Source organism: Phocoena sinus, chromosome 4 (genome assembly GCF_008692025.1).
Source record: "Phocoena sinus isolate mPhoSin1 chromosome 4, mPhoSin1.pri, whole genome shotgun sequence".
NCBI classification, from domain to species: domain Eukaryota; kingdom Metazoa; phylum Chordata; class Mammalia; order Artiodactyla; family Phocoenidae; genus Phocoena; species Phocoena sinus.
Window position 1 is genome coordinate 73,906,538 of NC_045766.1, and position 23,396 is coordinate 73,929,933.

Genomic DNA, 23,396 nt, shown 5'->3' on the forward strand with positions numbered 1-23,396 from the left:
ATCTGGAATCTTTATATGATCTAGGTAGTACAGATCAGATTTTTACAGTTTAAGCCATTTTTCCTTGTCTAATTTCAGATAAAGTCATTTATAATGTATTATCAAAATATTTCTAAGGACATTATTTAAATATTTGTATATATATCTATGTAGTTGCTAGATGAAAGATTTGGCCTATTCTGAGTGTATTGTATATAAGAAAATGTTTTGGGCAGTCTTTTTAGAGCAGTTCTTAGGAGGCTGAAATGACTGGAAATAATATATGGCAGACATGGATGTGAGAATAACAAAAACAATTATTTTTAGATTATCCTGACCTGTTACATGTAATAGGACAGAGAATGGTTGTGGTCTGTTTTTAACACTGGTCTTGCAGTGTCCAGATGAGTGGTTTTGTGTCTGGAGTCTCAGAACTTTGAACATGTGTTTAAATATTCACACTTCTGATTTTTCATTAAAGTAACTCTCCCCTTTCTGTATGAAGAGAAAGAAAACCTTATCTCATGTTTATAAATCAATGTGTTGCTTGTTTTAAATTCCTTAAAAACAGCTTTAAGTTTCTCAATTAATTGTAATGTATTATGCTTAGAGGACTCTACTCTCTGGAAACACTTTTCCCAAATCTTGGATTTTGCCATTACTAATATTTTGAGTATATGTTACCATTGTGTCCTGTTAGATTGGGGATCTGTACAGGAAGTATCACTGAAGTTATCTTATGGACTTTTAGTAAAAATATTAGAGCTTACACATCCATGTAGACCTGGTCCCTTCCAACTAAGCTTTGTGGTGAGAAATACTGTAATGTTATGTCATTTTTAGCTGCCATGAATTTTAAGCAGTAGTTGCTTCCTGAGCCTTTATCATATGGCAAAGCTTAGTCATCTTAAGGTAGATTTGACACTTGAAAATTGCCAAAATACGTTTGGCAGCATGTCTGAAGAAGAGGGTAATCAAGGTAGGGAATGTTATCTTGATCAAGTTATTTGATACTGTCATGGAGTAAGTTGTTTTATGAAAGCAAATTTTCTATATAATAAAAACTTGTCACTTTTAAATGTTTAATTTTATTTTAACCACTTAGTTGGAAATCTTTAATATGTTGTTTTCTTTTAAAACATAGTACATTTGAACATAATTCAGCTTTTAATGCTTTGGGGTTGATGTTGTAAACATTAAAGAAAAAATCATACGTATCATAGTGAAGCCCTCTGGGAAGACTGAGATGTTAGGGCTTTTTTCCCCTCATCCTGAAAACTCCTGACTGCTAGACTTTAAGAGTTTTTGACTGCTTATAATTGCTTCACTGTCTCATTCCTTAATGATACACTATTCATTTTTACATTGCCGTACCTATGTGGCCACTTAACATCACCTTCCATTGCCCCTTTGACTCTTTTTTTGTTTTGTTGTGGATTAGGACTACAGAGAACTAAAGTTATTAGAAATGTATGAAAAGTTTTAGTAGACTTAATTCAGTCTCAGTGCATTCATGTTAGTGGTTCTTGTGGCTCTGCATTAGATCACCCATAGGTCTATTCCAGTTATAAATACGCAGGCCCCATCCTCGGAGATTCTAATTTAGGGGATTTCCATTTATACTAAAAGAGTCCAGGGTGATTATGGTTTACTTTTTTTTTTTTTTCTTTTTAAAGATCACCTAGTCTTCTTTTGTTGAATTTATTGTCCTGACTTTAATGTCATGTCCCTGCAGTACTTGGCGAGGTCAATTTTCACCCTCTTTTTATTGTTCTTTGCAAAACCTCACATAAAATAGTCTACCCTTCCACCATATTTAACACTATTGTAAGAAATGAAATTGCTTTCCTACTATTCTGGTTCATTCTCTTTTAACACTCTTTGCATACTAAAAAGGTTGCTCTCAGCTTTTCTTGTTTTCCAAACTTTATAATAACAACTATTTTTATAGTGCTCTTACACACACTAGTATGTGCCAGGCACTATTCTAAACACTTGATATCATTAACTCATTTAATACTCACAACTCTGAGTACTGTTTTTTTTTTTTTGAATTTTATTTTATTTATTTTTTTATACAGCAGGTCCTTATTAGTCATGTTTTATACACATCAGTGTATACATGTCAATCCCAATCGCCCAATTCGTCTCCCCCACCCCCGCTGCTTTCCCCAATGGTGTTCATACGTTTGTTCTGTACTTCTGTGTCTCTATTTCTGCCCGGCAAACCGGTTCATCTGTACCGTTTTTCTAGGTTCCACATATATGCATTAATATACAATATTTTTCTCTTTCTGACTTACTTCACTCTGTATGACAGTCTCGATCCATCCACGTCTCTACAAATGACCCAGTTTCGTTCCTTTTTATGGCTGAGTAATATTCCATTGTATATATGTACCACATCTTCTTTATCCATTTCTGTGTCGATGGGCATTTAGGTTGCTTCCATGACCTGGCTATTGTAAATAGTGCTGCAGTGAACATTGGGGTGCATGTGTCTTTTTGAATTATGGTTTTCTCAGGGTATATGCCCAGTACTGGGATTGCTGGGTCATATGGTAGTTCTATTTTTAGTTTTTTAAGGAACCTCCATACTGTCCTCCATAGTGACTGTATCAATTTACATTCCCACCAACAGTGCAAGAGGGTTCCCTTTTCTCCACACCCTCTCCAGCATTTGTTGTTTGTAGATTTTCTGATGATGCCCATTCTAACTGGTGTGATGTGATACCTCATTGTAGTTTTGATTTGCATTTTTCTAATTATTAGTGATGTTGAGCAGCTTTTCATGTGCTGCTTGGCCATCTGTATGTCTTCTTTGGAGAAATGCCTATTTAGGTCTTCTGCCCATTTTTGGATTGGGTTGTTTGTTTTTTTAATATTGAGCTGCATGAGCTGTTTATATATTTTGGAAATTAATCCTTTGTCTGTTGATTCATTTGCAAATATTTTCTCCCATTCTGAGGAGTGTCTTTTCGTCTTGTTTGTAGTTTCCTTTGCTGTGCAAAAGCTTTTAAGTTTCATTTGTTTATTTTTATTTCCATTTCTCTAGGAGGTGGATCAAAAAAGATCTTGCTGTGATTTATGTCAAAGAGTGTTCTTCCTATGTTTTCCTCTAAGCGTTTTATAGTGTCTGGCCTTACATTTAGGTCTCTAATCCATTTTGAGTTTATTTTTGTGTATGGTGTTAGGGAGTGTTCTAATTTCCTTCTTTTACATGTAGCTGTCCAGTTTTCCCAGCACCACTTTTTTTTTTTTTTTTTTTGGCTGCGTTGGGGCTTGAGAATCTCAAATCTTAATAGTAAAAGTTTCTGGATAAATGAGGTATTACCACCCGACTTTGCTATTGACTTATGTGAAGTAGGTGATGACGTTTTCCACCACAGAAGGGTTTTATGAGGATTGTTGAGTTAACATTGATGAACTCTAAGAATCCTTTTCAGTAAAATATAACAATATTATCTTAATCCAGTATTATATATGCTTTATAGGTCTTTTCAAACTCTTTAGTAATAGAATGAGGTAGAGCAGAGTGCTTTTTGATTACCTTATTCTGAAATGTATCTCCTTTTTCATTCTCTTAGCAAATAATTTGAGTGCCTGTTATGTGCCAGGATCTCTTATCAGGTACTGAAGAAAGGAACTGGGTTTTTTGTTATAACACTATAGGTGGTCTGAGTAGAAATTGATTTTTCAGAGTTATGCTGAACTCAGGAAGGAAGAGCCTATCCCACAAATCAAATAGATTATGAATTATATAGAGAATCCATTCCCAGCAATTTATTATACACCACTGGTTCCCAGAAAAGATTAGTGATTTTAGAATCAAAAAGATTCTAAATTGAGTGATTTAAAATGAGGAAAATTTAATTGAAAGAAGGAGAGAAATAGATATACTAGCTATTTGTCAAGCTTTCTCCTACATGTTAGCTTGATTGTGGAAGGAGTAGCCTTACGGTAAATAACTGATTGTAAGACTGGGGATGGAAATACGGAATAGTACTTAAGAGAAAAACGAAGAAGAAAATTAGTTTAAAAAAAAAGTATTAGTATTTTATTTATCTAATTTCTCCAGGGAATTTTGTATTCTGGGTAAATAATTTTTCCACAGAATCAAACCCTAATTTTAAAAAATATTTGTCTGTAAATCTTTCTTTTAAAAAATTCACATACTTCTTTGCCTGATATTTAGGAAATATGAGAGAAATAACCTTTACTAAGGCTCAGGGTCATTCTCCTGAACATCAGTTATTGATATCATGTTATATGTACCATGCTTATGATATAGTGAATTTCATGTTCTAGCACTGGCAAAAGCTTGCCATTTAGAAATGAAATTTGTTAATAAGTAAAATCAAATGCTGAGAGACAGTAAAAATCATGGAGAATGAAAGAAAGTGACAACGTGAGGTGGGATATTAACGATAAGTAGGATGGTCAAGATGTTTAGGTGGTTATTGCTTTGGGCTACTGTGTTATTTTGTTGTATGTCTTTGGGCTTGCACTCTTCCATTTCTAGTTGGATTTGGAGAGTAAAGTGAACTTTAGATCTCACTCCACACCCTCAGTTGCAGTAAAACAGCTCATAATAGGTGAGAATTTTAAACTGTCTCCTCCAAATTGTTTTTGGGGTTTTGGTGGTTTAGAAATTGATTTAAGAATGTATGATAAAACTTATAATCATTAGTTTAAAATATGCTTTAACAATTTCAGTAGTACATAGTATACATAGAATGGGGAAAATCACATCTGCCTTTTAAGAGAATAAAACTTTCTCACTGAGGGGTGTCAAGTTTCAGTTATTTGGTGGCAGTGACCCTTGAGGAGTCAAAAATCTCTAAATTGAATAGGCAGAGGTTAGTGCTTCGTTGGATGAAAATTGGTATATTATTTAACATAGGCATTGCTATGTATAGCTAGCTGGGAACAGATTTGGCTCAGAACAAAAAATATATCTGCTAATGGACCGTGAGGTTAAGAAAGCAGATTAATTGAGGAGTTCCATTTGGTATTGGAATATTCTACTGAAAAATTCTGTTTTAAACTTATGAAACAGTTAAGGAAAAAAATCAAGTATGCTGAGTATTGTTTAGACTATTACTAATTTCTTTACTCTTGATGAAGCCCGCTGCTTGATCTTTATAACGTATCATATTTCTCCAAAAGCAGCAGTGACAGGAGTCAAGACAAATCATGTGGAGATATTATAGCAGGCACCTTAGGGTTTAAACTTGGAAATTTCAAGTTCTTCCGTTGTAATGGTGCTCATATGTTTAAGGGAAAAAGAAAAGCAAAAACATTTTATGGTACTAGTAGCAAGTAAGCCTGCCAATCTCAGGCAAATCCACTTACCTGGTAGATCACATTTTACTAAAAGATCTGGAAAGGATGTGAACAGGAAAAGAAACCAAGTCTATACCAAGGAAGATAATTTTACCTGTATTAATGAGCAATTTCTGTTCCACCAAGGAACTTTGTTCTTTACATAGCCATTTCACTATGGTACTACTAGTGAATTTGCAGAAAGTTTTACGTAGAGTGGTAAGCTGTGAGGATGTTTGGTATGGGTAGTAGTAGGCAGCCATATCAACAGACATTTATAGAGTTTCACTATGATACCGTTTGGATACTGGGGTTATAGTGGTGAGTAAAACAGACAAGATCTGTCGGTTATATTTAAAACAGATTATAAATTGGAAGAGCCACTGGTGTTCTTCTGAGGCAAGATAATTTTCTTTTATATTGATACAAAGATGTGTGTTACCCCGGCCTAAGAAAAGAAAAAAATTAATATAAAATGAAATACAAAATGTCCAACAATTTGATTTTTGTGTCATTGAACTTATAAATATGCTAGGTTTTTCAGTCTGCTTATTCACAAGTCAGTGTTTGCTGTTTCATCCATAAAATCCACCTTGAATTAAGGCTTGAGTCCACAGTGAAAGGCAGCATTACCCCCAGTGCCAGAAAACAATGACCTAGAACTCCTTAACTCTTCATAAAAGGGCTTTGTATAGTCAAGGATTACATCCGTTTCACATTAAGTAACTTGGGCCGGATTTGTTCCTTACAGAGCCTTTCCTTGCAGTTGCTATGCCACAGAAAGCTATTGAGTTGCCATGTTTTTGGCACTTGGATCTTCTTATTTGTTATCAACATATGTGAAAAAATACCTGGTGCTATCTTGTTTTTATTCTGTTTTGTATAAAATGTTTAACATCTTTTTGTTACTTATTTTATGTTAGAAATATTTTGAATCATGTTTTAAAAGATTTTGTGGTTTTTTTGTTCATTTGTTTTACACATTGTTAGCTTGAATATTATTTTGTGACTTGGAGGGGTTGAAAAAATTTTAGACTGACTGACCAGAGATGAAACTTTCTGTTCTCACTGACTCTTCAGGAAGCTGTGACACCCACTTGAATTCTCCTGCCAAATGTTTCCCTCTGTGACTTTGGTACATAGACTTTGAAGCATTGTTGACCACATTGGCAGTTTGCCCAGAACCCACATGCTCTGTATAATTTGCATAATAAATACCGTTGATTTACACAGTATAGGCTGAATTGTCTTCCTGAATTTAAAGTAAAAAATTTTTTTTTAAAAATTAAAGCCCTTTTTCCTTACTTACTCCCTCTTTCTAGGTTTTGGGAAGGGGGTCATAGCTGTGTATTTACAGGTCCTAATCAGTTTCCACAGGACTTTGTATTTTGTAAGATGTTTGCTAGATTTCTCTACCCTGTGTGGTACACAGTTTCTTGGCTCCCACTCTGTATGCCCCCACCTCCAGTACTGTTTCCCTCTCACTTGCCATATTCCTCCTGATCTTACCTCCTAGTTTTCTCTGCTTATTATCTTCACATCATATTTTGTCATCTTTCTTCTCTCCTCAATAATGAAAAAAGGGATTATTTGTTATTTTCACTCTGCCATGTGTCTGGTGAGAAGAGGCAGTTTAAATGTTGCATGTTGGGCAAATGGTTGATAAACTGGAATACATGAAGCCCAAAGGTGAGCTTCTCTCTGGAACTGTCCAGACCTGGCCCAAGATATTCTCGACCACAGGAAGCACAGGCAGACAAGGTTGATGTCTTTTGTCACCTGTCTTCCTTCCCCATACCCACTCTCATTTATTAAGGAATATGCTTAACAATAGTTCAGTAGTCCTAGAATAACCTTAGAGGTCCTAAACTGAGCCAGACTCAAAATTCAGTTCTAGGATGACTTAAAAAGTTAGTTTTCTTTTTTTCTTCTTTAAGAAGAAAGAAAAAGGAGAACGTAATAAGTAAGTGTTTGTATGGTTCAGAAAAATGTTTTAAGTGTGTACAGTGTAAAACCTCCCTCCTGCCATATCTCCTATATGCCAAGTTCCCCAGCCATGACAACCAAGGTTATATACATTTTATGTATATCCTTCTGAAATAGTTTTTATGCATATGCAAACAAATATATATTGCTATATGTACTATCTTGTATACAAAATTAGCAAAATTATATACTAGATTCTGGACCTTGCTTTTTTTCTTAAGAATAAATCCTCGAGCTCTTTCTATGTAAGTATATAGAGAGCTTTCTCGTTTTGTTTTACAGCCACATGATATTAAATTGTATTCATTTTCCATGATTTATTTAACCAGTGCTTTTTGATTGATATTTACGCCATGTCTAAAACATAAGACTTTTGTCCTGCATATGTGATATTTTTAAATTGAAAATAAAGCTATACTCACCCTAGCAGAGAACACTTAGGGACTCTACTAGACATCAGGTTTGGAGAGGAGGGGGCAGAGTGCTGAGATCTTACCTAACCAGCTTCCAAGGTTTTATTAGTGATTTTTACCCATACTGAGTCACATTGTACTTTCTTAAAATTAATGGTAACATTATTCTAATAGCCCTCTCAAGATTTTTAGGAAAAAATATTTCATAATTTCTGGTGACCATTGTTTGCATTAAAAGGCATTATCTGTTTTATAAATTAGTATTACGTTTTAAAAATTTCTTTCTTTTGTTTCGCCTTTTTTTTTTTAAAACCAGATCCTTACAATAAATGAGGATGGATCACTTGGTTTGAAAACCCCTAAATCTCACGTTTGTGAGCACTGCAATGCTGCCTTTAGAACGAACTATCACTTACAGAGACATGTCTTCATTCATACAGGTATTTCTTGAATTAAAGTGGGCTTATGGCCATTAAAATTATTATCTTTGCTATTTTCATCTTCTTGTAAATGTCATTCATTTCTAAGGCTTTAGGTAACCTGGCATTTCAAATCAGAGACTTCATAGGCCAGGATGTAAGAAGGAAAGCAGGAAAAACTTTAAATGAGAAAACAATTAGCATAGATGTGCAAAATTAGTCTTAACTGAATATTTATCTGGCTTAATGTGTTCTTTTTAGCTAGAGAAACAGTTAAAGAATGAACTATTAAAAGCCTGTCAGCATTTATTTTTCTATGTAAGATGTCCAGATGGAGTTTGAAATATGAATTTGGGAATCAAATATAAAAAAATAACATGAAGTTGTGGAGATCAGAACTAAAGACCTGATCACAGATCTTTGGGGAAAGATTACTAGACATGTACGTTGAGTTAAGGGGTGGGTAGGGAGACAGAGTAATAAGGTAGATTTGATGAACTGATAAAATACAGTGTTCCAGAAGCCCAAAGAGAATTCCAAGGAGGGTAGGATCAATCATAGCACAACCTTCTGAGAGGATAGAGAGAGACCTGAGAGCTGAGAACAAACCGTTAGAATAAATAGCAGGGAGATCATGAGTAAGCTTTTCAGAAAGCAGAGTATAAGGGTTAAAGGACAAGTGGGTGGTGAAGAATTTGAGACATAGGGTAGACTACTGAAAGGAAAGGCTCCAACAGAGAGGGAACGTTTGAAGAGACAGGATTAGTTTTTTTTTAAGGGGATGTTTAGAAAGTTCTGAAGGTTCTGGAGAAAATAAGTGAAAGGGCATAAAGTGGTGGTTAGCCAGGGAGAACAAGGTGGGTGGATCTTCCTCCAGATAAAAAGAAGAGATGTTTAAGACACACTTGGTAACCTGTAGAGTCCTTTCTAGCCTTGTGATTTTTAAATTCTATTTTAAATTGCTTTATTTATTTACTTCTTTTTCCCTTGAAAGATTTAATCTCATTTTTGTGAGGTTGTGAGAATGTGAATTTTTAAATCTTGGGGAGGAAATTGAGAGGATATAAAATTCTGTTAATGAATAGTATAAAAACTTTGTGTGGATAATTTGGAATTTCCAGAACTTGGGCTTCTAAGATTTCTCTTTCTTCAAAAATAGTAACTATAAACTGTGTTTTATCCAGTAACTAATTTGTGGATGTGAAATTATTTTAAGGTGAAAAACCATTTCAATGTAGTCAATGTGACATGCGTTTCATACAGAAGTACCTGCTACAGAGACATGAGAAGATTCATACTGGTGAGTGTTGCCTCCCTTACTAGGGTCATTAAAATTACCATGTCAAATATAGAGAAGAATTTTTAATAAGGAGCAACAACTTGTTGCAACTTTTGTCAGTTTTGTTTCTTAAGAGTATTTATCACAGCTTATCTTTTTTTCTTCCTTCAGTAAATCAGTGTTAACTGTAGGACTTGGCTTAATATCTGAGCCTAATAAATTACTTTGAAATAGAGTTTCATAATAGCTTAAAATATGTTTAAAGTGACAAATGGAAAGAAGTTTTTGTGAAATAGCTGTTTCCTTAGATGTTTAACAAGTTTAGAGTAGGTAACAATATCATTTGCAGTAATTAGCCAGGGGGATGAAGCAAAGTGCCTGAGTCCTAAAATAGCAATACCACTTTTTTCCCCCTTACAGTTTCATGTATATAGCTTACTATATCAAGAGAGTTATAATCTTATAAATTGTAAACTTCCAGTTTTTCAGTCAAGTTGTTAAAGATTTAGAAACAAATATTTTGGAAGATCACTCTAAAGGAACCCATACCTTTAAAAGTTGAGCCTCATTTTAGAGCAAACATTTAGTTGCATTTATTCTTTTTTTTTTTTTTTTTTGACGAACGTAAAACCAAGTTTTATATGTAACCTTGATTTAGTAAACTGTCAACTTTTGACATCTCTAAGCATGATGAAAAGTGTTTCTTTAGAATTTATTTCCAGTATTTTGCCTTTTTGTGATGGAATAAAAGAGTTGGTAAATTTGTATAACTTTGGTTCTTACATTTAAATAGAATTGAAAATGATGGTGATAATATATGAATATTGAAAATATTAAGATTCTTCATATATCTCTATATTAAGTAGTCAAGCAAGTACCTGCCCAGTGTTGTTATTTAGATGTGTTCTCATGGTACCTGCAGTACCTGTGAAAGGGGATCTTTGGGCAGTTTGTCATATAGAGGAAGCAAGCTTTTCTGCCTAATAAACTTTCCTTAACTTTATTGGCCCCTAACAAACATGAACATGGCTAGTCTCCTAAATAAAACTTCAGCTGTGCAGCACATCTGTATGCTTTGATGTTCTACTTTTCAAAGATCATTATGCACACCACCCATTTCAGTTTCTTAAGTAAACATTTTTCACCATTTCTAGACGGGAGTATACAAGGCACTTGGGAGGAAGAACAACGGTATTGATTTTTTTTTTTTTTTAAGTCCTGTTATTTTTTTTCTAATATTCTGTTTTTTTTTTTGGCTGCGTTGGGTCTTAGCTGTGGCATGTGCGATCTTCGTTGAGGCATGTGAGCTCTTTGTTTTGGCACACGGGCTTCTTCCTAGTTGTGGCATGAGCGCTTAGTTGCTCCGTGGCACGTGGGATCTCAGTTCCCTGATCAGGGATCAAACCCGCGTCCCCTGCATTGGAAGGTGGATTCTTTACCACTGGACCACCAGGGAGGTCCCAACTTTATTGATTTTTTTGTGACTTATAGGTAAATTTAAAGTTTATACAATAATAAAACCCAATCAGATAATGATAAATGAAAACAGTTAAAGGTTTTGTATGTTTTTAATACCTATTAGGTTTTGATGATTTAATCACTCATTCAACAAATTTTACTGAGCTGGCAGTATTTTTCATGTACCAGAAATAGGTAATAAAAGGCAGTTTCCTTGGAGTTTACCTTTTTAAAAAAAATTTTTATTGGAGTATAGTTGATGTACAACGTTGTGTTAGTTTCAGGTGTACAACAAAGTGAATCAGTTATACATATACATATATCCACTCTTTTTTTAGATTCTTTTCCATATAGGCCATTACAGAGTACTGAGTAGACTTCCCTGTGCTATACAGTAGGTCTTTATTAGTTATCTATTTTATATATAGTAGTGTGTTTATGTCAATCCCAGTCTCCCAACTTATCCACCGCGCCCCCACCAAATCCCCTGGTAACCGTTTGTTTTCTACATCTGTGACTCTACTTCTGTTTTGTAAATAAGTTCATTTGTACCCCATTTTTAGATTGCACATATAAGCAATATCATGATATTTGTCTTTCTGTGTCTGACTTACTTCACTTAGTATGACAGTCTCTAGGTCCATCCATGTTGCTGCAAATGGCATTATTTTGTTCTTTTTTATGGCTGAGTAATATTCCATTGTATGTATGTACCACATCTTTATCCATTCTTCTGTTGATGGACATTTAGGTTGCTTCCATGTCCTGGCTATTGTAAATAGTGCTGCAGTGAACATTGGGGTGCATGTATCTTTTCGAACTATGATTTTTCTCTGGGTATACACCTAGTAGTGGAATTGCTGGGTCTTATGGTAGTTCTATTTTCTTTTTCTTTTTTTTTTTTTTTAACATTTTTATTGGAGTATAATTGCTTTACAATGGTGTGTTAGTTTCTGCTTTATAACAAAGTGAACCAGCTATACATATACATATATCCCCATATCCCTTCCCTCTTGCATCTTCCTCCCACCCTCCCTATCCCACCCCTCTAGGTGGTCACAAAGCACCGAGCTGATCTCCCTGTGCTATGTGGCTGCTTCCCACTAGGTATCTATTTTACGTTTGGTAGTGTATATATATGTCCATGCCACTCTCTAACTTTGTCACAGCTTACCCTTCCCCCTCCCCATATCCTCAAGTCCATTCTCTAGTAGGTCTGTGTCTTTATTCCCATCTTGCCCCTAGGTTCTTCATGTCCTTTTTTTTTTTTCCCCTTAAATTCCATATATATGTGTTACCACATGGTATTTGTTTTTCTCTTTGACTTACTTCACTCTGTATGACAGACTCTAGGTCCACCCACCTCACTACAAATAACTCCATTTCGTTTCTTTTTACGGCTGAGTAATATTCCATTGTATATATGTGCCACATCTTCTTTATCCATTCATCTGTTGATGGGCACTTAGGTTGCTTCCATGTCCTGGCTATTGTAAATAGAGCTGCAATGAACATTTTGGTACATGACTCTTTTTGAATTATGGTTTTTTCAGGGTATATGCCCAGTAGTAGGATTGCTGGGTTGTATGGTAGTTCTATTTTTAGTTTTATAAGGAACCTCCATACTGTTCTCTATAGTGGCTGTATCAATTCACATTCCCACCAACAGTGCAAGAGGGTTCCCTTTTCTCCACACCCTCTCCAGCATCCATTGTTTGTAGATTTTTTGATGATGGCCATTCTGACCTGTGTGAGATGAAATCTCATTGTAGTTTTGATTTGCATTTCTCTAGTGATTAATGATGTTGAGCATTCTTTCTTGTGTTTGTTGGCAGTCTGTATATATTCTTTGGATAAATGTCTATTTAGGTCTTCTGCCCATTTTTGGATTGCGTTGTTTGTTTTTTTGATATTGAGCTGCATGAGCTGCTTATAAATTTTGGAGATTAATCCTTTGTCAGTTGCTTCATTTGCAAATATTTTCTCCATTCTGAGGGTTGTCTTTTGGTCTTGTTTATGGTTTCCTTTGCTATGCCAAAGCTTTTAAGTTTCATTAGGTCCCATTTGTTTATTTTTTTTATTTCCATTTCTCTAGGAGATGGGTCAAAAAGGATCTTGCTGTGATTTATGTCATAGGGTGTTCTGCCTATGTTTTCCTCCAAGAGTTTGATAGTGTCTGGCCTTACATTTAGGTCTTTAATCCATTTTGAGTTTTTTTGTTTGTTTGTTTTGTTTTTTTGCGGTACGTGGGCCTCTCACTGCTGTGGCCTCTCCCGTTGCGGAGCACACGCTCCAGACGCACAGGCTCAACGGCCACGACTCACGGGCCCAGCTGCTCCGCGGCATGTGGGATCTTCCCAGACCAGGGCACGAACCCGTGTCTCTTGCATCGGCAGGCAGACTCTCAACCACTGTGCCACCAGGGAAGCCCTTAAGTTTATTTTTGTGTATGGTGTTAGGGAGTGTTCTAATTTCATACTTTTACATGTACCTGTCCAGTTTTCCAAGCACCACTTATTGAAGAGGCTGTCTTTTCTCCACTGTATATTCTTGCCTTCTTTATCAAAGATAAGGTGACCATATGTGTGTGGGTTTATCTCTGGGCTTTCTATCTTGTTCCATTGATCTATATTTCTGTTTTTATGGCAGTACCATACTGTGTTGATTACTGTAGCTTTGTAGTATAGTCTGAAGTCAGGGAGTCTGATTCCTCCAGCTCCGTTTTTTTCCCTCAAGACTGCTTTGGCTATTCGGGGTCTTTTGTGTCTCCATACAAATTTTAAGATTTTTTGTTCTAGTTCTGTGAAAAATGCCAGTGGTAGTTTGATAGGGATTGCATTGAATCTGTAGATTGCTTTGGGTAGTAGAGTCATTTTTACAATGTTGATTCTTCCAATCCAAGAACATGGTGTATGTGAGGGAGCAACACTCCCAAACTCATCCTACGAGGCCACCATCACCCTGATGTTTTCAGCTTTTTAAGGAACCTCCATACTGTTCTCCGTAGTGGCTACACCAATTTACATTCCCACCAACAGTATAGGAGGGTTCCCTTTTCTCCACACCCTCGCCAGCATTTATTGTTTGTAGATTTTTGACGACGACCATTCCAACTGGTGTGAGGTGGTACCTCATTGTAGTTTTGATTTGCATTTCTCTAATAATTAGTGATGTTGGAATTTACATTCTAATGGGAGAGATACACATATAAACAAGCCGAGTGTAGTAAGTGTTGTAGAGTTTTATACAAAATGCTCTTGTGCCCTGAAGAAGAGCCAGATGTGCAGTCTTTTGAAGACTACATAGTGAAGGCAACAGAGAAAAACTGTGGGAGGCTCAGTTGAGGGGGGTGGGGAGAGAGAGAAAGAATGTGTGTCTGAGTCTGAAAAAAGATTTTCAGAACAATACTTGACTTATTGCGCTCTGCTGTTTTCTTTTCAGTTCTAGTAGTAAATTCTTTTTTACAGTGCTGGTCACAATTTTGTAATATTAGTCTGGAAAAATAATTATGCTAAGCCATGGGGTATCTTGGATTTCAACAGGTTATATTGGGTAGTTAATGTTTATTGAGAATTTACTAAGACTGGATATTGTGCTAAATGTTTTGTTAAATGTCTTATTCAGTCCTCATTAACCTTGAAAGGGAGGCGCTATTACTATCCCCATTTTTTAGTTGAAGAAGAAGTAGGATGCACACAGAAGTTAAGAAACTTACCGAAATTTATATAATCTAGTATATGGTGGAGCCAAGATTCCAGCTCAAGTCTCTGCGACTCCAGACCACACAATGTGAAATCACTAACCATGAAGAATGGGACTAGAAGCAGAACGATATCATTTGCCTTTTTGAGTTTTTCTTGCTCTACCAGTAAGCCAGTTACGGCTTAGCCTTCCTTGTGGGTTTAGTAACATCTAAAAGGGGTGGAAGCCATACTGTCTTGATTACTGAAGCTTTGTAGTATAGTCTGAAGTCAGGGAGTCTCATTCCTCTAGCTCCGTTTTTTTCTCTCAAGATTGCTTTGCCTATTCGGGGTCTTTCGTGTCTCCATACAAATTTTAAGCCTTTTTATTCTAGTTCTGTAAAAAATGCCATTGGTAATTTGATAGAGATTGCATTGAACCTGTAGATTGCTTTGGGTAGTATAGTCATTTTCACAATATTGATTCTTCCAATCCAAGAACATGGTATATCTCTCCATCTGTTGATATCACCTTTAATTGTTCTTTGTTTTGTTGATTGTTCTTTCATCAGTGTCTTATAGTTTTCTGCAAACAGGTCTTTTGTCTCCCTAGGTAGGTATATTCCTAGGTATTTTCTTCTTCTTGTTGCAGTGGTAAATGGGAGTGTTTCCTTAATTTCTCTTTCAGATTTTTCATCATTAGTGTATAGGAATGCAGGAGATTTCTGTGCATTAATTTTGTACCCTGCAACTTTACCAAATTCATTGATTAGCTCTAGTAGTCTTCTGGTGGCATCTTTAGGATTCTCTATGTATACTATCATTTCATCTGCAAACAGTGACAGTTTTTCTTCTTCTTTTCCAATTTGTATTCCTTTTATTTCTTTTTCTTCTCTGATTGGCATGGCTAGGACTTCCAAAACTTTGTTGAATAAGAGTGGTGAGAGTGGCCATCCTTGTCTTTTTCCTGATCTTAGAGGAAATGCTTTCAGTTTTTCACCATTGAGAATGATGTTTGCTGTGGGTTTGTCATCTATGGCCTTTATTATGTTGAGGTAGGTTCCCTCCATGCCCACTTTCTGGAGAATTTTTATCAAAATGGGTGTTGAATTTTGTAAAAAGCTTTTTCTGCATCTGTTGAGATGATCATATGGTTTTTATTCTTCAGTTTGTTAATATGGTGTATCACATTGATTGATTTGCATATATTGAAGAATCTTTGCATGCCTGGGATAAATCCCACTTGATCATGGTGTATGATCCTTTTAATGTGTTGTTGGATTCTGTTTGCTAGTATTTTGTTGAGGATTTTTGCATCTATATTCATCAGTGATATTGGTCTGTAATTTTCTTTCTTTGTAGTATCTTTGTTTGTATCAGGGTGATGGTGGCCTCATAGAATGAGTTTGGGAGTGTTCCTTCCTCTGCAATTTTTTGGAAGAGTTTGAGAAGGGTGGGTGTTAGCTCTTCTCTAAATGTTTGATAGAATTCACCTGTGAAGCCATCTGGTTCTGGACTTTTGTTTGTTGGAAGCTTTTTAATCACAGTTTCAGTATCATTACTTGTGATTGGTCTGTTCATATTCTCTATTTCTTCCTGGTTCAGTCTTGGAAGATTATACCTTTCTCAGAATTTGTCCATTTCTTCCAGGTTGTCCATTTTATTGGCATAGAGTTGCTTGTAGTAGTCTCTTAAGATGCTTTGTATTTCTGTGGTGTCTGTTGTAACTGCTCCTTTTTCATTTCTAATTTTATTGATATGAGTCCTCTCCCTCTTTTTCTTGATGAGTCTGGCTCATGGTTTATCAATTTTGTTTATCTTCTCAAAGAACCAGCTTTTAGTTTTATTGATCTTTGCTATTGTTTTCTTTGTTTCTGTTTCATTTATTTCTGCTCTGATCTTTATGATTTCTTTCCTTCTTCTAACTTTGGGTTTTGTTTGTTCTTCTTGCTCTAGTTCCTTTAGGTGTAAGGTTAGATTGTTTATTTGAGGTTTTCTTGTTTCTTGAGATAGGCTGGTTTTGCTATAAACTTCCCTCTTAGAACTTCCTTTGCCCCATCCCGTAGGTTTTGGATCGTTGTGTTTTCGTTGTCATTTGTCTCTAGGTTTTTTTTTTTTTGCGGTATGCGGGCCTCTCACTGTTGTGGCCTCTCCCGTTGCGGAGCACAGGCTCCGGACTCGCAGGCTCAGTGGCCATGGCTCACGGGCCTAGCCGCTCCGTGGCATGTGGGATCTTCCCAGACCAGGGCACAAACCCGTGTCCCCTGCATTAGCAGGCGGACTCTAAACCACTGCGCCACCAGGGAAGCCCCTGTCTCTTGGTATTTTTTGATTTCCTCTTTGATTTCTTCAGTGATCACTTGGTTATTTAGTATTGTTTAGCCTTCATGTGTTTGTGTATTTTACGTTGTTTTCCCTGTAATTAATTTCTAATTTCATAGCATTGTGGTCAGAAAAGATGCTTGATATGATTTCAGTTTTCTTAAATGTACTGAGGCTTGATTTGTGCCCCAAGATGTGATCTATCCTGGAGAATGTTCCGTGCACACTTGAGAAGAAAGTGTAATCTGCTGTTTTGGGATGGAATGTCCTATAAATATCAATTAAATCTATGTGGTCTATTGTGTCATTTAAAGCTTGTGTTTCCTTATTAATTTTCTGTTTGGAGGATCTGTCCATTGGTGTAAGTGAGATGTTGAAGTCCCCCACTATTATTGTGTCACTGTCGATTTCCTCTTTTAGAGCTGTTAGTAGTTGCCTTATGTATTGAGGTGCTTCTATGTTGGGTGCATATATATTTATAATTGTTATATCTTCTTCTTGAATTGATCCCTTGATCATTACGTAGTGTCCTTCCTTTTCTCTTGTAACATTCTTTATTTTAAAGTCTCTTTTATCTCGTATGAGTATTTCTACTTCAGCTTTCTTTGGATTTCCATTTGCATGGAATATCTTTTTCCATCCCCTCACTTTCAGTCTGTATGTGTCCCTAGGTCTGAAGTGGGTCCATTGTAGACAGCATATTGTATCTATTCAGCAAGCCTGTGTCTTTTGGTTAGAGCATTTAATCCATTCACGTTTAAGGTAATAGTATGTTTGTTCCTATGACCATTTTCTTAATCGTTTTGGATTTGTTTTTGTAGGTCATTTTCTTCTCTTGTGTTTCCCACTTAGAGAAGTTCCTTTAGCATTTGTTGTAGAGCTGGTTTGGTGGTGCTGAATTCTCTCAGCTTTTGCTTGTCTGTAAAGCTTTTGATTTCTCCTTGGAATCTGAATGAGATCCTTGCTGGGTACAGTAATCTTGGTTGAAGGTTCTTCCCTTTCATCACTTTAAGTATATCATGCCACTCCCTTCTGGCTTGTAGAGTTTCTGCTGAGAAATCAGCTGTTAACCTTATGGGACTTCCCTTGTATGTTATTTGTTATTTTTCCCTTGCTGCTTTCAGTAGTTTTTCTTTGTCTTTAATTATTGCCAGTTTGATTACTATGTGTCTCGGCGTGTTTCTCCTTGGGTTTATCCTGTATGGGACCCTCTGTGCTTCCTGGAGTTGGTTGGCTCTTTCCTTTCCCATGTTAGGGACGTTTTCAACTATAATCTCTTCAGATATTTTCTCGGGTCCTTTCTCTCTCTCTTCTCCTTCTGGGAACCCTATAATGCGAATGTTGTTGGGTTTAATGTTGTCCCAGAGGTCTCTTAGGCTGTCTTCATTTCTTTTCATTCTTTTTTCTCTTTTCTGTTCCACAGCAGTGAGTTCCACCATTCTGTCTTGCAGGTCACTTATCCGTTCTTCTGCCTCAGTTATTCTGCTATTGATTCCTTCTAGTTTACTTTTCATTTCAGTTATTGTATTGTTCATCTCTGTTTGTTCTTTAATTCTTCTAGGTCTTTGTTAAACATTTCTTGCACCTTCTCGATCTTTGCCTCCATTCTTTTTCCAAGGTCCTGGATCATCTTCACTATCATTATTCTGAATTATTTTTCTGGACGATTGCCTATCTCCATTTCATTTAGTTGTTTTTCTGGGGCTTTATGTTGTTCCTTCCTCTGGTACTTAGCCCTCTACCTTTTCATCTTGTCTTTCTGTGAATGGTTTTTGATCCCTATCCATTTTTAAATTGTCAAATAAGTAGTAAGTCACCTATCAACTGAACCTCAAAGGTTGTTTGGTGAGAAGAACTACCAGTTCTTACAGGCTTTGTTTTCCTTATAGCCTCCCTCATCCTTTTGGGTCTCATTATACTGTCACCTCCAGTCTCCCAGCCCCCAAACCTATTGTCTTTTCCATTTGCAACGTGGTTAAAAATCATTACTTGCTTGGCTGCTCTTGTTACCAGTAAAGAAATCTTCTGTGGCTTTTAAAAACCAGGAACCTAGCTTGATTTTGTTTTCAAATCAAAAAATTTTTAACTCAGCCTGGACAGGTTATTACTTAATTGTTTGGGCCAGCCTATGAAATACCATTTTAGGGGAGAGTACCAAGGCTGATCCCTGAACTTCTGGTTAAAGCTTTGTTCCTTTAGCCTAAGGCACTGAAACTGTCAAAATGCAGATATCCTTGGGACTGCTATTTTTGGCAATTATGGGAGATTTATATCTTTTGTGAATGTATTACATCCTTTACTTAGAGTATGTTTTGGGGATATGGGAGAGAAGGTGAGGACTTGAAGCCAGGGTTGAAGATAATCCTAATTGATCATTTTGGTTTGGGTCAGAATTACTGGTAAGGTATACAGCCAAGGTTGAACATTTGTCACTGGCAGATTTACTATGTGATCAGATACCTTTATCTAAGGTGTCTTTTCTTAGCATTTTTTAATACATATGTAAAATAAATGTTAGAATGACATATCTCCAGTTGCATGTTCTTTTCTAGTCATTTTGTTACCACTTTAAGGAAATGCCATCTTATTGCCACGGGTAGGGTGTTTTGGTTTGAGGAGTAAAGAACTTAAGTACAGTTTTCAGTATTTTAATTTTATATTAATTTTCTGAATTCTTTTAAATAGTAAGCCACAGAATACTTATTCTAATATTGTGACTGTTATAGCAAATTATGGCTGTTTTTTTATAGTTATAGCACTTTTCATAATCTATTTTTTATTTCACTAGTAAAATGTTACAAAATTATTTCCATATATAGGTAAGTTTTTATAAAATGATTTTTCTCCCAAATAAAAGGGATTTTGAAAAAAACCAAGTCATTCAGAATTATACATATTCATTAGGTTTCTTTTCCCACAATGTTCTTTTTTAAGGCTTTAGTTCTTGAATATACACAATTCTATAGATACAGATGTAGCAAGAAACAATTTAAAAATCTGTCTTCTAAAAATCTGTCTTCTAAGTTAGCATTCTTCACGCCTGAAAACATGCATTGATCTTCTTTTCCTCTTGACTATGACTTTTATTCACAACCATGTTAAATAGCTGAATAACACCATTATTATTTTCTTTTTAAACCAGTTGGGCTAGTGAGGTGGAGTCCGAGAGAATGTTGATTCACCCCTGACTAGGTTTGTTCAGCACTTTGTATTTCCTTCAGTATGGTTCAGTTATTGTCAAAAATTAGTTTACCTCTCATTACTTTGAAGCCCTAACTTAGAGTTTATTAGCCATAATGGAGAAGTCTTATTAAAAGAAAATGTTACAGACCTAGTTAAACTCTCTTTGTGGAGATGAAGGAACTGTTGGGCTACTGCAGTATGAGCTCCTTGCGTTCTGATTGCTGAAGCCAGACAGCACTGGCGTGGGCAGAGCTTGCCAAGAAAGATTAAGCAGGGAAGTTCAGATTGCTGTGACTGACATTCTCCAGTTTAACAAAACTTTCAGAAGCCAGATTTTTTTTTTCTTTGCAAAACTGTTAGTAATTCACATTAAAAGATATAACATAAAACACGTGTAAAAAGTTTGACTATTTAACAAAACATCCCAGAGAAGATATAAAAGAAATCATACATATATATACATACATACCTACATATAAAACTATACTGTAACTTTAAAAAAATATTTTGTTTTGGGGGATAAGAGAAGTCATCCAGAAAACTCCATTTAAACGTTATACTTTAGAACTGAAATATAAAGAATCAGAGTCTTTAAAATGAAAATTGCATAGTTTTCAATTAATTGTAGGTGTTTTGTGTGTGTGAGTATCCCTCCCCCTCAAATCCATATACCGTGTTGTTAGTTTATAGTGTCTATAGTTAAAAGAAGAATGTTTACCATTTGTTTTGACAAGTTTCTAGTTTAACAAATTGGGAATCTCTTGAAGTGGTCTCATTCTTGTTTAGGTATAATTATTGAATGGATCAACATGTGAATCACGCGACTCACAGTTTGACAAACTATACAAGTAGTACAGACAACCTGTGCTTTAGGGGTTCAGATAAAATAGACCAGTGAGGAGTCAGATTGGTGGCCCTGTGAGTTAGATTTAGTTCATATGTTACATGGGAGTCAAGTGTCATCACAGGAACTATCGAGCAGAAGCATGATGGAAGCCAGGACCAGGAAAAAAATCTGGGGTGTACTGAAGTTGGGAATCTTTGGGGAAGGATAGGTAGACAGATACACATATAGTTCAGAAACACACAGAGCAGCAAGTTAAAAATCAGGCAGACATGAAGCCATTAAGATCATTGCAGTGCTGGATACCAGGAGAAGCAGTGTGTCAGATTTGCTCGTTTAAAAGCACCAGGAAGAGGAAGGTACTTCAGGATAGTTAAAAAGCTAGAAATTCCTAGAAGTCATCATTATTATAAACCTAATAATACTGTCAGATAGATTTATTGAGTACCTGTTCTCTGCCAAGCACTGTATTAAACACAGTACTTAAATTATCTCACTTTATCATCAGCAGTTCTGTGAAGACGGTACTATTACTCCTTTTTTTAAACAGATAAGGAAACTGAGGGTCAAAATGATTAAGTAATCTGCCTCAATATACACACCTAGTTTATGACATAATTTAGGTCTTCAAAGTTCATGCCCTTAACCACTATGCTATTGAAAGAGTAGATCGGGCACCAGGAACATTTTTAGTTGACAAAAAATTTGGTTTTAAACATGGAGGTTTTTATTTTGTTCAGGTAAGAGCAGAGCCACTCCTGAACCTAGACTTATGGCTTGCAGGCAGTTGGGTATGTCGGAATGAGATGAAGTCTATGGATGGAGGAGTAAGAGGAAATTCCACCTGATGTGGAATGAACAAAGGCAAGATGAACAACATGTAGATGACCATTCTGAGTAGAGCAGAAAGGGGTGGGTAGAGTGGGAATGAGGAGATAAGAGTAGAAAGCTTGATTTTAGAATGATATTGTCAAACCTTGATGCCGAATGAGGAGGTGTCAAATTTATCTTGTAAGCATTATTTAAAAACTGCATTTTAACTGCCATGTTGGAGGAATATTATTGTTTTGTGAAGAAAACTAGAAATTTGGCAAATGTGTTACTTTTTTGTTAACTATGTATAAGTAGTAAGAAAAATTATAGTTTATACACATAATTGCACATTTATTAATCAAGTTTACTTTCAGGTATTAAAAAATCTTTTAAACAAATAAAACAACATTGTTAAGCTTCATGGAATATATTATTACTTCATTTTCACCAAGTTTATCAGAAATAGGCAAAACTTGGAAACCACTGAATATTACAGTGAAACAAAGAAAATTAAGTTTTCTGGACTTCAGAGCCTCTTCTTTGAGCAGTATAGGATGAACTAATTTTCAGAAAAAGAACTGAAAAGGGACTCCCAAAATTTAATTTCACACATAGAACTTTCTCATTTTTTAAATGTTACTTCTGACAGCAGTTTCTCATTTTTGATGTTTTGGTTTTTCTTTTTTTAACCGTTTTCAATTACTTTAGAAAATATGGTTAGTCTAGAATGACGTAAGTTTCTCTACTCTTTGCCTTGTTAGTTTGCCTTCCCTTAATGTGGCTTTTTCCCTGCTTCCTCCCCACCCCCCAAATTATTTTACATTCTGCAGAAGATGAAACTTTAAGATAGTTGAGTCTAGATCCGATGTGTTGTTTTACAAATCCTTTGGCACCATATTCTTTTGGAAAAATACTCAATTACTTCCTTGAAGTCATTCCTTGAAGTCATACACCTTCAGGATTCTCCAATATTGAAGCTGGCTTTTCGACAACAACTACTACTTACTATTCCAGAGCCTAGTTGAGTGAATGACCAACATTCTTGCCTTTCAGATCTTGAATTCATTAAGTTTCAGATGTCTGGAGTGGCTGACAACACAGTTTTAAAATTTGTTGATAAAGTTTTTCATTTCACTGACTGACTTTGAATGATACTTTAGGCTCAGAATTCATATATTTTATTTGGGCCTTTGGTGGAAGAGTGGCTGACAAAATGTACCGTCTGAGTTGGACTCAGGCATGGTGAAGAAATTGGATTTAAAATATTTAGGGCAACCTAAATCTACTTTTCAAGGTCATTCATTTTAATTTTTCTGGATACTTTTAAGATCTTTAGATGTTGTTATCTCTGAAGAGTTTGTTTTAAAAAAAAATGCCTGAAGTGTCATCATCATTTTCAACCCCAATTTGAATTTGTTGAAAGCATCTTGACATTCTTTGAAAGCAGCCACAATAATAATAACAGCTTCTGCATATTTTGTAGTTTGTTTTGCTCTTCTGTAGATCTTTTGGAGAGAGTCTAACTTCATGATACTGTTGCGAAGCAAATGGAGGTCATAGGATTGATATCCTAAGGCAGTACTAGGTACTTATCTATCCAGCTTTATCTCCCAGGGCTGCTTTTATGCTGTTTGCATTATTAGTCATTGATGCAAATACTTCTTGCTCTTTATTTCCTGTAGAAGTCTGACTTGT

General features: G+C 35.7%; 1 protein-coding gene across 6 annotated transcripts in view; it reads left to right on the forward strand.

The window, feature by feature from the left end:
* The window catches only part of ZNF148 (zinc finger protein 148), a 131,199-nt gene that overhangs the window by 78,446 nt on the left and 29,357 nt on the right, over positions 1 to 23,396 (forward strand). For all 6 annotated transcript variants that reach the window (XM_032630227.1, XM_032630232.1, XM_032630233.1 and 3 more), the window contains 2 exons: positions 8,020 to 8,143; positions 9,339 to 9,422. In XM_032630227.1, coding sequence (XP_032486118.1) covers positions 8,020 to 8,143; positions 9,339 to 9,422 — 208 coding nt within the window. The remainder of the gene's footprint in view (positions 1 to 8,019; positions 8,144 to 9,338; positions 9,423 to 23,396) is intronic.